Raw genomic sequence first — 17,025 nt, 5'->3', positions numbered from 1 at the left:
AATAAACATTAAAATAAATAAATGTAAAAAAATTTTTTTAAAAAGCTGTCATCCTTGCGGAGGGGGCGGGGGCGGTAGTCAAAGGAGCTTTTATGTTCTACTGTATACTCTTCTATAATAGTTGGGCTGTTATAACCAATATATTTTCCTAATGGTGGCCGCCCAACAATATCAAAAGGTTATTCTTTAGACACTAGCCCTAAATAGCTTTCCTTGGTCTGATGTCAAGTTCATCCAGCTAACTTCCTGATTATTTGGCTTTCCACAGAGCTGGCTAGCAGAGAGAGCGGGGCTCTGGCCAAGCTGACATCACTGTGTTGTCCACCTGATTTTCTATTTCTCATTATAAATGAATGCAGCTCGACAAATTTGTCCTCCTCTTGTCCCCAACCCCTGCTAGTCTAGCAAATAGAACGGAGTATTATACGATTCAAGTGAAAGCATCAAAAAGACCACAGAGTCCCTTTGGGCATCGTAGCACATTAGCAGCATTAGTTCCCTTTTGGCCATGAACAGGCTGACTGTCTTGTCGATGCTTGACCCTGTGTCAGGCAGCAAGTAAAGGCTCCTTTTCTTCATCTTCTGCTGTGTTACTCAGAAGCCTTTCTCATGCAAGGGACAGGAATCCAACTTGAGCTGGCTTAAGAATACAAATCGGGGTGGATTTTGTATGTCAATATAACGAAAAAACCCAAAGATAGAGCTCTCGCCGCAGGTACGGCTGGATCCAGGCATTCCGACTATGTCATCAGGGCTCTTTCTGACTCTCTGCTCCTCTTTCTGTTGTGCTGGCCTTCCTCTGAGGCAGGTTCTCTGCACACTGTGGTCCTAGCAGCCCCAAAGTTCCATCCTTCGGCTTGGAAACCCAGCGGTAAGAGAAACTTCTCAGCAGAATTGCCAGAGTTGAATCTCATTGGCTTGGTTTAGGTCACCTGCCCGTGTCTGAAGCAATTGCCGCAGCCAACAGAGTGGAAAATGCTGATCGGTCTGCTCTGAAGCCCATCACCTGCCCCCTTGCACCGAATGGGAACCATACAGAATGACAGTGGTCAGGAGCGGTGAGGGAACAGAAAGGGAAGAGGGAACAACCCATCGTCAAACTGAAGGCCAAGAAGAAACACCTTGGCAAAGTTGGGATTCGGAGGATTGGATTTCAGAGACAGAGAGGCCTGGGGGGGGGGGGGCGGCGGGGGGATGGGGTGAAGCGGGAAGGCAGTGCCTGCCCCTTGGGGTGGAGGAAAGAACTGAATCCGAAGAGCTAGACTCTGTGTGGACCTCAACAGGTACCGTGAGCGGTAAAGGACCAGTCAGTGCGTCCTTCTGGAGTCGGTGAGGCCAACGTGATGCATTTTTCTGAGGACTGGGTTGTGTCACCTCGCCCTCTGAGGTTCAGGGCAAAGTAGTGGGATCATGTTTTCTCAACTGCCATGCGGCTCACATCGGTCGGTCCCACAGGCGTCCCGGTGGGTGGAGTCGGCTGCCCGGAGGCCAGTGGCCTCTGCACGAGCTGACGAGATTGAGCTCCCGGACCCGCAAGGTTAGGAAACCGACCTTGGGTACTGGTAGATTCCACAAGGCCCTGGCCCCGTGGGAGTCCACTTGGAAAGCTGCCAGCAGGCCTGCCCTGACCACACCCCGCCTTTGCTTCCAGGCCTCACAGTGGGCCCCCTCACAGGCTGTGCCAGGATGCCAGGAAATTGCGCAGGAAGATCCCCCGGATGACGGCTTGGTTCAAAGTGATCCCAAATAAATGGCGGCTGTTCTTACTACTACTGGGTATGCACGTGTCTAACAACAAATGGCACCTGCCGTCAGTCGTGTGGCAACAAAGCAGGCCACGAGTGTGATGCTCATGAATCCGTAGCTGTTAACACAGCTGCTGTGACTAAAAAGGAGCTGGCTCCAGCAGCAGGTGCTAAAGCCCCATGAGTTGGGGGCACCTGGGTGGCTCAGTCGATTAAAGCGTCCGACTTCAGCTCAGGTTGTGATCTCGCGGTTCGTGAGTTCGAGCCCCGCGTCGGGCTCTGTGCTGACAGCTCGGAGCCTGGAGCCTGCTTCGGATTCTGCGTCTCTTTCTCCCCAGCTTGTGCTCTCTCTCTCACACACACACAAATAAACATTTAAAAATAACTAACTAAATAAGTAAATAAATACCCATGAGCTGCTCGGGTTCTGGTTTTTCACTCAGGATTCTGTTCCCTTCACTTCTCTCTTCTTCAGAGGCCACTTGTTTGCAAATGTGCACAAGGCACAAACTGTTTTCCACTGATCCTGACAGCTGGAGGGTGTCCTCTGAAACCCGGCCGTGGTGGTGTTTCTCCAAGTGGGTTCCCCAGTCCACCTTCGTCAGCATCATGACGAGACGCCTGTTAACGGTGCCTGAAGATTCTTAGATTCCCCTACTGACCTGCCGGATGAATCTGGGGCCTGGAGATCTGTATTTTTAAAGTCTCCAGAGGCGGGGGGGATGGGGAGGATTCGAATGCATCTCAAGGCTCATAAGCCACCATGTTGCCGGTACTCCTCCGGCATCTGAGGTTTCCTGACCTCAACAGGAAAGTCCTGATTCACGGCGCCGGCCCTGCCCCCTTTGGCAATTCAAAGTCTCCAGACCCACAAGTTACTGATTAACCCTAGGTTTCAAGAAGAGAAATAATAATAACTAGAGAGAAGACGTAAGACGAGACACAACCTGAGCAGCCCCGGGAGAGGGGTGCCAGACGGCTGCTGTCACCAGGCGCCTGCCGAGAAGGACAAGGGGACGTCCAGCCTGAGGTCAGACGGCAGCCAGGTCCCAGCGGCGCTGGCTGACCCCCCCCCCCCCCCCGGTCAATGCCCAGGCCCCCAGCTGCCACGTCCCGCTGACTCCGTGCCCAGAATGGCCTGCGCCGAGCCCCAGCGCGTCTCCACAGGAGCCACCGCCACGGAGGCCACAGGCCCTGCTAGGGCTTATCTTGGCTCCACGGATGGCGACCTCGAGTGTCTGGTGTGCCGGGAGCCCTACAGCTGTGCCCGGCCACCCAAGCTGCTGGCCTGCCAGCACCCCTTCTGTGCCGTCTGCCTGAAGCTCCTGTTGTGTATCCAGAACGACGCCTGGTCCGTCACCTGCCCACTGTGCCGCCAGGCCACCACCGTCCCTGGGGGCCTCATCTGCAGCCTGCGTGACCAGGAGGCCGTGGCGGGGCGGCTGGTCTGGCCGGAGGTGCGGCTCTGTCCTCAGGGACTGGCGGATTCCGCCACCTCGACGGCCAGGCACCCCGGCCGGGTGGCAGAGGAAGGGCAGGACGTGGCAAGTGTTAACCGCGTGGCGGCCCGGCGCCTGGCGGCACACCTGCTCCTACTGGCCTTGCTGGTCACCCTCATCCTGCCCTTCTTCTACCCGGGCATCCTCCGGTGGGTGCTCGCCGTCATTATCACCTTGGCCCTGCTGATGCCCTCCCTCTTCTGCTGTCACCAGAGCAGCCGGGGCAGCTGCTGGCCTCCCCACGGGGCGCTTTTCTGCAGAGAACAGAAACACAGCGAGATCGCTTCCATCGCCTGAGTGCGCTCCGGGCGGGCGGCGCCTGCGGACTCTAGGGCCCCATCAGGCTCACGGCGAACGGGGTCAGGGGCTACGAACTAAGGCTGGTTCCCTCGGGGGATTAAACGCCAGCGGGACTTGCAAGCCAAAGCCGGAGGGCTGTGTTGGGTCAGGAACTACGTGCCTGGATGATAGACTTCTGTCTGTTTGGGGTGGGGGAGGAGGCCCATACCACTTGGCCACAAGGGGCCTCCTGTTCCTCAGACGCTAATGCTCCTGGTTTTCCTTCAGATGCCTTGATGAGGTTATTGCAAAAACAAATAGAACCAAGACCCCCTTTTTTTTGCAGTTTACGTGCCTGGTTTGATTTTCTCCCTTTGTCTGGTCTTTGGCGTTTGGGGCAGTTTGTTCGGATTTGTGGCCGTCACACGTTTTGCCTCGTGGGAAGTCGGAGCCCACGGGAAGTCCTCCTGGGCTGCCCACCCCATGCCCATCCATCTCAACAAAGGGCCCGGTGGCTTCGGTGTCCCCGTGATCGCCCCCAGGGATGGAGGGGGAGAATTTGTGTGCGGGAGCGGTTCTGGGGTGGCCGGGGGTCCCACGTTTAGTTGGCAGAGTTGGGGAGGCGGGGAGAGGATGCAGGGGAATCTAGGAATTGCTCCCAGCAGCCCCACCAGGTTTGGGCTCTGGCTTAACAGAGAATCTCGGGGTTACAAGGACTAACGGCGCCCACCCCCCAAACAGCAGACCCCACTGCCCAGCAGATGCACGGTCTCATGCTACAGAACCAACTCTGTACGGGTGTTGCTTTCCCGGTTTATTGCATTTCAATTCCTGTCTGAGCTTTTGTCATAAAGATAAGATGCCCCATAAATGCAACGGTCCTTGACAATAACTCCACCTTTCCCGCCCGCCCTGACAGTGCCGGTTGTCAGAAAGGCTGCTCTGGAACACAGAGGAGGCTTCTGCTGGAGGGAGACGTCTCAGCCAGAGGGGACCCTTGGGGGTGCCGGTGAGTGGAGGGCAGGAGATGATACCTTGTTTCCTTCCAAAGGCTTCGTAATTGGGAAGCGGACTTGAAACCTCAGAGGGGCTCACTGAGGACAATGCATGGTCCTTCCCTACTGCCCCCTTCCTCCTGGTAAGATGACAGTTTCTGGCCGGATGCTCACTCCTGGAGACCGTACCTCTGTCAGAGAGGAACGAGAGCACTCTGCCATCAGAGCACAAAGGGTTGATCCTGGCCCCATGGGTATGTCTTGTCCAGCAAGGCCCTTGGCCTGAGTTTCATTTTCCCTGAAATGCACTAATTGGGCTGGATTACTCCTAAGACCCCTGAAGCCCAGGAGCTGAGAGCACTACTGGGTCCCTGAACGGTGGACATGAGTCACCTCGCCCCTGAATTCACACGAAGAAAGCTCAAAATATAAGTACGTGTGCAATTAGCTGTCCTTGAAGTCTGGGTGCCTTCCTTTTTTTCTTAAAAAGGCATTTCCAAGGCAACTCTGGGACACCCGTGCTATTGGCCTTATTTGCTCCTCACACTGAGAGCGTGTGTGAGTGTGTGTACACAGGCGTGTGCCCACACACTCAGCCCAAGGCCAAGTGGAGAACACCCTGTCTGCCCAGGATGAGTAAATGATGAAAACTGTTCCACATTTCCTGAGCTGGCCTCAGGCAGGTGTAGTTTGGGATGGTTGCCAGTAGGACAGGGAAAGAACATTCTCTCCCCACTCGCCTCCACTCACATTCCATCTAGTTCTTAGACCCTCCACCAAGAAGAAAACCTGCACCGAGGTCTCAGTTGCTAATGGCAACACTATTTCTACCATCATGATGGCGGGCGCATGTTTATTGAGTATTTATGATGCGCCAAGCGCTGCGCTAACTGCTTTATATGCGTCATCTAGATGAATCTTCAGCCCAACCTTATGAAGTAGAAATCACTTTGCCAATAACGAGACTGAGGACCAGAGAGGTAAATTCATCTGCCTAAGGTCACACAGCCAATTGCTTCCAGAGCTCCCCAAGGAATTAATGCAGCGTTCTTTCTGCTCCATTAAGCTGCCTCCTTCGCATGCAGTTCTGAAACAACCATAAGGGTGGTTGCTGTCTGTGGGCTTGCAAGGGAAAACAGGGAACTAATCTCAAGATCCTCTGAACTCCAGTGATCAGGTGCACAGAGAAGCCGAGAATTCCAGAACCCATTCTATGTCTATGCTAAGTGTCATGCTATGTCATGCGATGTCTATGCTAAAGACAGAGAACACAGAAGTATAAAAATGCAACGGCTTTCCGAGAGACTTTTACTACCCAGCCCCAACCTCCCCTGCAGGAAGCTGTGTGGGCACATGGCCCCCAACCAGTGTGCCCTCCACCCCCACCCCCCAGGGAAAGAGGCCCTGACAGTGCTGTCTCCACCCACTTTGAAGCCCAGCTGGTCCCAACCACCTTCTGGCCCCTGGCAGTATCTTCATGGAGAGCACTAGAGGCCAATATTGGTGCAGGCTGTCCCGGGGCCGGGGGAGAGAACGGAGGAAACAGGCAGGGCCGCAAAAGCCTGGATGTGGAAGAAATCAGAGAGGCAGGCCTAGGCTCAAAGCTAAGTCTGACCTGGCGTGTGACCAGTAGACGTCACAGGACTTCTCTGAGCCTCACTTTGCTCACCTATAAAGTGGACAAGGATGCCACACACCTCCCAGAGCCCCCATGAGGATTCAGAGTGCTACTGGATGAGAATCCCATGTCCAAACAGGCTGCTTTTATCACCAACCAGTGACCCTGGTGGGTGAGTGGGCTTTCGGGGGGTCTGTTCACTATGACAGCAGGCAGGGGGCTGGCCTTGACAATGGGGTGAAGCCGGTCCAGAGTAGGAGAATTGTCCAGAACCGGCCAGTCTGGTGGAGAACTTTGCACTTAGGAATTGTGCTTGGGGATTAGGAATGGCAGGGAGAGGCCAAATTTCATCCTTACTGGACCATTTCCCTATTCTGTGGCCTTCGAGTCAGACATACCTGGCTTGATTCTAGCATCACCATTCACAAGCCACCTCACCTATATCTCATAGGGTTGCTGGGTGAGTAATGAAGTCATCCATGGCTGGGCACTGGGGATCACAAGGAATTAAAGAAGCAGGGGAGAAGACAAGGAGAAAGATATGGGTTGAGTTCTAGAAGGCACTAACAGACTCATCTTATGTTATTCGATCTTATTGATAAGGAAGTCTACTAAAGCCTGGGCACTAGAATTCACCTCTTCTGTTATCGGCCTCAGCATCAGCAGCGTGTCCAACAACAATTAGCAAAATAATTGCTAACGTGACTTGGACGCACCACGTAAAGCGTATTGCATATGCCATCACGTATGCTGTATGAGAGGTACTGTTATTACCCCCAAATTACCAACGGGGATGCTGAGGCACAGAGGGATTAAGTAACTGACTCAAGATCACACAGTGAGGCAGTGGTAGGGCCAAGAGTGCACCGCAGAAGTCCAACTCCAGAGTTTGGACTTTGAGTCACTTAGCTGTATCTGATGGAACGTTCCAGGCATATCATGAGCGTTCGTGGTATGTGGGTGCATGAAGGGTGAAGAATTAAGAAGAGATGGGGTTCCTCCATGTGGTTACAGCTTCCTGACTTAGTGGGTGCTGGGGGCAGGGGCTTGTGGGAATCCACCCGTCTCCTTACCCATAGGCACTTGCTCATCTCACCTGACAGCCCGTGTTCATTGTTGGGACCTCCTTTCAAATCCCCGGAGGAAGTTTCTCAGCCTCTGCTAGAGCAATGAATTCTTTGTGGCAGAGGAATGCATTTCCAGGAATGAAGGACCTGCCTGCAATATCTCAGGCTGCAGGAACAGTATAGAACACATTCAAAGAGAAATCACATCCAAGTTTCTGAATCTGCCCGGAGTTGTTCTTATGCACTTTGTATTCTTCTCTGAATATCTTGAAATCACCTTTTTTAAAAGGGAGGAGTGTTTCCCAGGTCAGTAGAGAAGTCTCTGAAGAATTCAGAAAACTCTGGAACCTATACCGCACCTGCCCTGGGCCTATGCTGGCCCTGTACTCTTCAGCCGGGGCCACTTCAAGTTCAGCCAACAGCTTGCCCAGAGTCTTGTGGCACGGAACTGACAACGTCAGTTCAAGTCAGGTCTAATTGACTCCTGAGACTAGATCCTACCTCTCCCATTTATGGGTGGCAAATGGAGGCTCGGAGAAGCCCAGTGATCTCCCCACCAAAAGTGCCTGTTACGTTAGAGATGGCGTTCGATTCATCATCCACGGTTCCTAAATATCCTAAATAATCTTTGCAACAATCATATTACAATTACTGAATTATTATCCCCGTTTCACAGGTTAAAGACTTAAAGCCCGGGGTGTCAGTGCCTACATCGTGCATGTGCTTTTCTGTGCATATTTCATAGTTTAAAAATCAGTTAAGCCCAATGTAACAACGCTGTGGAGTCTAAGCGGTTTGAGGGCAACGACTCAGTGTGAAACTGGTTTCCAGGACTAACCCCACGCTGAGATGTGTGCCCCAGGGTTAAAGGGCTCACCCAGCGTTATATAGAGCTTTATGGGTTGCTCCGTAGACAGTCTGTCCGGTGTGAGGCCCGACTCGGCTACTTACCGGCTGTATGAATGAGTTCCTTATTTCAAACTCTCTGAACCTCAGTTCCCGCATCTATAAAAAGGGGAAATAATCACAGACTAGTGAGCATCAAACAAGAACACCTGTAGAGACCACTTGGCATGGTGTATTGGCACAGAGGACACACCAATTACGCAAACATGAACCGCTCTAGTTAGGCAAAAAGATGAATGTACCGCTCACATAACCAAAAGGTGGCAAAGGCAGTCTCCTGGTGGGCATTGGTGACGATGAAATTAGGGCCTGGGCCTTCTTCCTTCAGACTACTCTTCCCCATTTCTGTCTCCTTGTCTCTCTGCACTTGGGTTTTGTTCTCTCCGACCAGCTTTTTCCACTAGCTTGGAAACTTGACCATCTCCTGCTGGTGTCTTCCTAGCTTCACCTCCAGAAACAGACAAAGTGTCTTCCTTTGGTAAATGATGACAAATCCCAAGGAAGGACTCTGATTGGTCCTCTTGGGTCACATGCCCTCCGTGACCAGCAGGGCTGTGACTGGCAGCCCCAATGGAATCTCGTGACGAGAGAGGAGAAGGACCTCAAAGAATGGTGCTATTTGCAGAAGAATGAGGGGCACTGAGAAGACAGACAGTAGCTGATGGCCCCATAGAGAACCTATGTGAGCAGCAGGCATGTACCCCAATCCTCCACCCTGACTCCAGCTCATTAGAGGTCAACCTCCACCTTATTGGAGGTCTCTTTGAGGGGTTTGCCTCCTCCCCACCTAATCTCTGTCCAGGTGGCTTCTGATGATAACAGTACCATATTTGTATTTGGGGGGAGAGTATGTGTCTCAAACCTGCCAATCAAAGCATCATTAGCCTGGGCCACAGGGTTTGGTTCAAGGCTGAGCCAGTGACAGCTCCCCCTAGGAATCTTACTGGCACTACCTGGAGGGGGTGTTTTCTCCACCAGAGTTGCTAAGCTGGTAGAATGTTTGTCTGGACTTTCTGGTGTCTGTCTTGGCTCCCCTACAGGACAGATTTTTCTACTGGTAAAGCCAACCCAGGGGGAAGCTGAGCCCAGCATTCTCCCTGATAGAGAGAAGTTCCTAATCATTTTATTTGAGTACCTGGGTCGGGCATGCCTGAAACCTGAGTTTCCTCTGGAGTTTTCAATAGTCACACGAGTCAATAAATCCCCTTTCTTTGCTTACACCATTTTGACTGGTTTGTTTTTTCTTGTAACCAAAGGAACCCTGACTCATTTGCACGTGCTTGAGTTACGAGGTCACGTGCAGTGAAAGTTAAGGAGCTGATATGGAGCCCTGTGCATGTCAAAGGTAGGAAGCTGGATGCAAGTGACTAATGAAGTTGAAAGTCACAGAGAGGCAGACAAGAGGGAGGCCACGTAGCCTCTGGCTGGCAAAAAGATAACCCCATGTCCTGACTTCCCTGATCAGCAGTCTTGGTGAGTCCTAGCTGTCTGCCAATCCTATCCTGCCTGTCCATGCTGTCATATCCTTGAATATCCTTGAATATCTGTCATATCCTTGAATATCTCTCTTTAAGGAGGCTGGCTACCCAGAGAATTCCAATACCTCCTCATCCCTTCCCCAACATAAAAGCCAGTGCTTGGTGAGGCCTGTGACCTCCGTTGAGTGTTAAATGGAAGACTGTCTGGGGCAGAACACAGCATCGGTGAGTTCCTAGGGCAGACAGGAGGAAGGGGGCTGGGGCAGCCAAGGCAAGCCTCAGGAAGGCTACGGGAACTGACTGGGTCTTGAATCAAGGATTTGATTTGAACAGCCGGAAAAAAAATGGGTTGAATGAGAATATCGCAGGCAGCAGGAAATGGGAGGCAAGCATGGGAGCTGGCTAGTACACAACATAGTCAGGGGCAGAGAGCAGACCTGTCTGAGTTGGGGATTTGTCAGCGGGAGGAAGGAGGCCGTGATGGTGGGGAGGGTCCCATACACCAGGTGGCAGAGGTCCAACACTGGGCATGGAGGGCTGGGTGTGGGAGCACTCAGAACTCCTAGCAGCCCAGAGAGTCTGAAATGGCAACAAACCCCGGAGAGAAGTCTGTGGCCGCACGCATGACAAAGAAGTGTCCACTGGAGGTGAGCATGGTGTGGAGGGGGCATACAGCAGACAAGACGTCAGGAGTTCGGGGCTGTTGCTCTGCCCTGGACCCTGAACAAACTCCCTCAGGGCTTCCCTTCTAGACTCTGGCTTTCAATAGCATCCATTCCTGTGTGAGGGGGATAAAGAACAGTTTCAAATAGCATTCATTCATTCATTCATTCATTCATCCATGCACTCAACCATTCAGAAACTATTTGTTGAGCACCTGCCAAACACGAGGCATTGGGTTAGGTCCTAGAAAGGTGAGAGTCCGTAAGACTTAAGACCACTGAATTTACACAGGGACAGACACTGAGGGCTGCCTGCTCAACAGCCATTGTCCCTCCTGCCTTGAGAGAAACCTGATTTTGGAGGGGGGGGGCAGTAGGGTGCCCAATCAATACTGGCAAGAGCAGTCTCTGCTCCGTGCCCCACCCTTCAGAGAGCCCCACTCTGACCCTCCTCCAGCCATGCCCATCCCAATGGAGAGAGACGAATTACAAAACCAAGAAGTTGTGCCCACCTAAGCCCACACTGTGGATACCTAGTACCCTGATATCCCCTCTCCAAAGAGCCCCGAGCTCACGTCCAGCCTATAGGAGTCAGTCTCTTCCCTGACCCATTCTCCCAAGGGTGCAGTCACCTAGGTTTGAGCAGTGGCCAAGGGCGGTTGTTTGTGGGAGGGGCAGACAGAGCTCAGATGTGTAGGCTGGAGTGTCCACACACCTGTGTGTGAGACCTCATGTGGTATGGGATGGGGGAGATGGAGGATAGGCAGTGAGCCAGGAGCCATATCCTGGCACGGAACCCCAAGGAGCTGAAGGATTCTAAATCCACGCCTGATCTTCCGTGTGGTTCTGAAGGTGTATCTATCGGGCTGGACATGTTTCATTTATCATTTTGTGTTTTCTCCCTGAGCCCCACAAATGTTAGGGCTGGCTTGTTCCCATCTACAGGGGTCTGAACCAGTTTCCGTGCCAGATCCTTCCTTTCCCAGAGTCCCTGGCAGCCAGGGATGGTCATGTGACACAGACATGTGATCCTAACGAGGGGGCTTCTGGGAAATCGTTTCCACCCTGACCGTGGGGGAGAATCCCATGAGGAAAGGCCCACGAGGAGAGCTCCCTATTTCCTCTTTTCTGCTTTTGAACATAACTACTGAAGGATGAGTGCCCCCGAGGGAGCCATCTTTGGACCACAGGACAGAGTGGTCCAACGTGCCAAGGGTGAGAAGAAGTGGAAAAAGTGTAGGCCGTTGCTGACATCACTGAGCTACCGGACCAACTATGGAACCACCTCCCTCTGGATCTTATGCTCCATAAGTCATCAATGTCATGATGTGGGCCACCGTGCTGGCCAATGTCTGATAGTCATAGCAGTGGCTTACCATCCTTTAGAAACGTACGTTCTAAAGACTAGTGAGAGAAACTGGCGTGGCTGGAAGACCGCCCATCTGGCTGGTAACCATCATGCCAGCCCATGGGGAGGATTTTCCTACAGGTGAAGTCAACCTGAAGGAAATCAAGAATTTTTTTTTATCATGTCTGCATACCACTTTTACTATTATTTTTTTTAAATAATCCCATTTTTCTGAGCTTAATGTTTCATTTTTTATTTTAAATGTTTAAGATATTTTTTATTTAATTAATTATTTTATTTATTTATTTATTTATTTATTTATTTATTTATTTATTTAGAGACAGAGTGCTCACAGGGGAGAGGCAAAGAGAGAGGGAGATACAGATTCTGAAACAGGCTCCAGGCTCTGAGCTGTCAGCACAAAGCCTGATGCTGGGCTCACACTCATGAACCGTGAGATCGTGACCTGAGCCGAAGTGGGACTTTCAACTGACTGAGCCACCCACGTGCCCCTGTGCTTAATGTTTTAAAAAGAAATAGGTCACTGTCATACATTAAGAAAAACTTCTTTTTGCATTATAGGAAGTAATTCTTAATAACTTAAAAAATGAGGGGCGCCTGGGTGGCTCAGTCGGTTGGGCATCTGACTTCAGCTCGGGTCATGATCTCACGGTTCATGGGTTCGAGCCCTGTGTCAGGCTAACACTGGAGAAATGAGGGAGGACACGTGGTTCTTAGGTCAGAATTCTGTACTATCTTTGTAACTTTCTATCAGTCTGAGACCATTCCAAAATACAAAGGCTATGAAATAAATAAATACCAGAAAGATCACATCCTAACTTGGTATTTTGGAGAGCCAAAGGCTCTGAACTGAGGCCTATTCTCCCTTTGCTAAAAAGGAAAATTAGCAAATGCTAAAAGAGTGCGGTGAAATATTGCTCAGCCCTAAAAAAAGAAGGGGGTCCTCCATTGTGGTCCTCCAACAATGGAGGAACCTGGAGGACATTGTGTGGTGAAATAAGCCAGATACATAAAGGCAAATACAGCATCTGAGCTCACTTTTGTGTGGGGGCCCAGCTCATGATCTCATGGCTCGTGGGTTCGAGCCCCACGTGGGGCTCTGTGCTGACAGCTCAGAGCCTGGAGCCTGCTTTGGACTCTGTGTCTCCCTCTCTCTTTGCCCCTGCCCTGTTCGTGCTTTGTCTCTCTCTCAAAATTAAAATAAACATTAAAGAAATTGTACCCTGGGGCGCCTGGATGGCTCAGTCAGTTAAGCGTCCAACTTCAGCTCAGGTCACGATCTCATGGTTCGTGGGTTCGAGCCCCACATTAGGCTCTTTGCTGACAGCTCAGAGCCTGCAGCCTGCTTCGGATTCTGTGTCTTCGTCTCTCTCTGTCTCTCAAATATAAATAAACATTAAGAAAAGTTGCAATGGCATTAAACTATGTTTTCAGTGGAATAAGGATTGAAGGGAACAACTTTTTCACGTATGATCCAAGAGGTTCATGTAAGTTCATGTGCCAGCTAAAGTTACCTCACATACCACTGATGATGTGGGTCTCATCCATTAGAAAATATCAGACCAGGGGCAAGTGCAAAGCATTCTTAGATAAGAAGCAGGCAGAGGTCGTCACCCAAGCCTCTGTATAAGAGATCAGACAGAGGACTGTGAAATGATCACCTAACACACAGGAACAATGGGGGGAAATACTAACCCAAGCGGCTTTGACCCCAACCTCCTGCTGCTTAGCTTAGCCAATTCCAATTCATTGCACCAATTGAAGGTCCAATTTAACAAAAAGATGTTTAATTCTCTGGGTCAAAGATGCCTTGGAAATCCAAACAAGGGATTGCTCATCAATATAACAATATCCATGGTAACCGCAGACCATCTGCAGCACCCTCCACTGTGGGCCTCCTCTGATGGTGGGTCCATTTCCTCCCCAGGGGAGCCCTCTTTATTTCTGACTGTTGTTAGGAAAGAAGTGACCATAAACATTCTTCTGGGTCCTTCAGTCTCAAGTTCAGCATAAGGGCATCATAAGCATACTCTACAGGAAGGGATGAGTAACTGTCATCGGTGACATCACCCCCATATTTCAGTTCCATTCAACAAACACCAATGCCAGGCCAGTCCCACCTACATCCTGGAAGGACAGACATCTATTGGACATAGTGAAGGAGCCGTCTCCTGCTGAGGATTCATGATCTGAAAGTCATCTAAATAGTTCTGAACCTGTATTGATATTTAAGCCTCTGAAAAGACAGGAGAGCAAAATCAGTCGGGTCTGGGATGGAATCCTGGCTCTGCCATTTTGCAGAGAGTTGACGCTGGCCAAGTTGTTTAACCTCTCTGAGCTTCAGTCCCTTCCTCTTCGAAATGGGGCTAATCACGGTATCAACTGCACAGGATCGAATGATATAAAGTAAGTATGGAAAGCATGTAGCATCAGCCACAGGATAGTGTTCCCTAAACAGTATCCATGGTTACAATTTTGGGGAGAATGACACCCAACCATTTGGTTGTTCCAACCCTGACCGATCATCAGAATCATCAGGGGGAACTTGTTAAAAATAGAAATTCTCAGACTTCCATACCCTTGAACAATTCTAAATAGAATAGGTCTGGGACTAGACTCAGGAATCTATGCCTCCATTATGCGCTTTCATTGTGCCTAGCCCACAGAGGGCAGTCAACAGAGATAAGCCCCTTCCCCAGCCTGGCTATAGCAATAGCTTCCTAACCAGTTGCCTGTGTCCACGATTACCCCCGTGTCCTTGCAAGGAGCCAGTGGGATCCTTTTAAAAGGTGGGATCATGTCATATCACTGCCCCGGACCTTCAACAATTCTCCATCTCATGCAGAATAAAATCCATAGGCAAGGCCCTATATCAGTGGTCTCTGAAGCTAAGCACACATCAGAAATACCTAGTGAGGTTGTGAACAATGCCTATGCCTGACCAGACCCCAGACCGACAGAATCAGAATCTCTGGGGGTCGGGCTCAAGTAGAATTGTCAGAAAAAATATAGGATACATTTCAGTTACATTTCAGATACACAATGAATTTTTTTTTAATTTATTTATCTTGAGAGAGAGAAAGCACCAGCAGGGCAGGGGCAGAGAGAGGAGGAGAGAAAGAGAATCCCAAGCAGGCTCCACACTGTCAGCACAGAGCCTGACGCTGGGTGAGGGCTCAGTCCCACAAACCGTGAGATCATGAACTGAGCTGAAATCAAGAGTCGGACGCCTAACCAGCTGAGCCACCCAGGCGCCCCTGAATAATTCTTTAATAGAAGTATGGTTTGGGTAACAGTGGGACATACTCACACTAAAAAGTATTTATTTGTTGTGTACCTGAAATTCATATGTAACTGGGTTGTCCTATATTTCTATTTGCTCTAATCTGGTGACCTCAGCATCAGCTTTTTACAAAGCTCACGGTGATATATGGCCCTCACTGCCTCCCTACTTTCGTCTGTTCCCCCACGCCCCGCCCTCCCCCCCCCCCCCCCCAAGCTCTCTCCTCTGGCCTTTTCCTTGAAAGTGTCAAGCACATTCCCCCTTGAACACCTTTGCAGTTGCTGGCTTCCTCTCACTTCCAGTGTCCCCAGCAAGCCTCCCTGACGACTGTGATAGCATCCCCTCCGTCAGTGCCCTTCACCCTGCTTCCCTTTTTCTTGATAACACGGCTCCCTGGCAGATTATCTATTTGTTATTCCTGTCCGTCTCGCCTCTCCCCCATAAACTAGAATGCAAACGCCATGTCTTTGCTGGAAATCCTTCGGGTCTTTCCCTGGCTGTATCTGCAATGGCTAGAACCTCACCAACTTTCAGTAAATTCTGGTTGAAGTAGGTAGTGGGTATGAGAAGGCGTCTCCTTCCAGCACAACCCCCTAAACATTCCTTTGGGAGGAGCTGATAGAGGCCGTCTTAGTAGAAAAGATGTTTACCGAGAGTAATGGCTTATTTTTTCTGAGCGTGTCTTGCGTGCTACTGTTCAAAGCACTTTCCCTTTATTTTCTTATCAAATCCTTATCGATAAATAAAATCGATATTTTATTTTATATTTTTTTAAACTGAGTTGAATCCTCAGCAGCTTTTTTTTTTTAAGTTTATTTATTTTTGAGACAGAGAGAAACAGAGCATGAATGGGGGAGGGGCAGAGAGAGAGGGAGACACAGAATCGGAAGCAGGCTCCAGGCTCTGAGCCATCAGCCCAGAGCCCGACGCGGGGCTCGAACTCATGGACTGCGAGATCGTGACCTGACCTGAAGTCGGATGCTTAACCGACTGAGTCACCCAGGTGCCCCTAAAATCGATATTTTAAATAAAATATCGATTAAAAAAATCCTTTATTTTCTTATCGAATCTTACAACAATCCTTGTAGATTGTGGAGGCCATAATTATCCTCAGTTTACAGATGAGGAAAGTAAATTCTTCAGTGCACAACACCAAACCTCGACACTTTCAAAAGCCTATGCCAGAGGGGTAAACATCTTTTCTCCACCTTTCCTACCTGTAGCCTTGATTATGGGTTAGGTCCTGTGTGCTGTTGCGTGGGGGTGGCTGGGGTGAGAATGGTTAAGTGGGCATGGCTGTAACTGGATCCAGTGTCCAGAGTCAAGAGTGTTCAACAAAGGGTCTCTAAGCAAATTAGAGACCGGGCAAAACCACTGTGTGGAGTGGTGCCTGGTCCAGCATTGTTCCACACAATCTTGCTGGAAGGGGCCACCAGACGTTGAGCAAAGGGGGGGCTGCCTGAAGCTTTTCTGTTGGCGTCCGCTTCCATATGGTTACTACTATTCCATCTTGCACAAAACCCGCATGATCATGTATAAGCCCCTAAGCCCCTGAAGAGTGCACACCATTGACCCATTTGACCCTCACAAGAGCCCTGTAGGTAGGTAGAGCAGCTCTTCTTAATGATTACTGGCCAGTGGGGCAATGAGGAGCTGGAAGCATAGAGCATTCCACAAGGGGCATGAGTCAACGGCTCTGCCCTGGAAGCTGGTCTCTGACCCTGTCCAGTGCCTTTTCCATTCATGGTATTGAGCTGTCTTCACCAGGAGAAAGAGCTTTGTGGCAATTCTGGCTTTGGCTTTGGCTCCGGCACTTATTAGCTCTACAGCTTCTGCACAGCCTGGACCTGATCCTCAGTTTCCTGTCCTGTAGAATGGGTATGATGAGAATTCACAAGGTTGCCAGAGGAATAAAGAGCCATTCTTGCATTCATTAAATTCTGGACACCTACCAAGTGCCCAGCACAGTCCCCGAGGCTGGGCACACGGCAGAGGACAAGGTAGCCGAGACCCCCTACACTCAGAGTTTTTTTTTTTTAATTTTTTTCAACGTTTATTTATTTTTTGGGGGACAGAGAGAGACAGAGCATGAACGGGGGAGGGGCAGAGAGAGAGGGAGACACA

At 50.4% G+C, this 17,025-nt stretch overlaps 1 protein-coding gene across 1 annotated transcript; it reads left to right on the top strand.

Moving 5' to 3' along the window:
- Positions 1-2,612: 2,612 nt before the first annotated feature.
- On the top strand, positions 2,613-3,845 carry RNF186 (ring finger protein 186). The gene has a single exon (XM_040456786.1). It carries the CDS (start codon positions 2,879-2,881, stop codon positions 3,539-3,541), a length of 663 nt encoding a protein of 220 aa, XP_040312720.1. The 5' UTR covers positions 2,613-2,878; the 3' UTR covers positions 3,542-3,845.
- The last annotated feature ends 13,180 nt before the right edge of the window (positions 3,846-17,025 follow it).

This window comes from Herpailurus yagouaroundi, unplaced genomic scaffold (assembly GCF_014898765.1).
Source record: "Herpailurus yagouaroundi ecotype Mexico unplaced genomic scaffold, PumYag 77, whole genome shotgun sequence".
In the NCBI taxonomy this organism is placed as follows: Eukaryota; Metazoa; Chordata; class Mammalia; order Carnivora; family Felidae; genus Herpailurus; species Herpailurus yagouaroundi.
The sequence above is the reverse complement of the archived record's forward strand: the minus strand, read 5'-3'. Positions and strand labels throughout refer to the sequence as shown.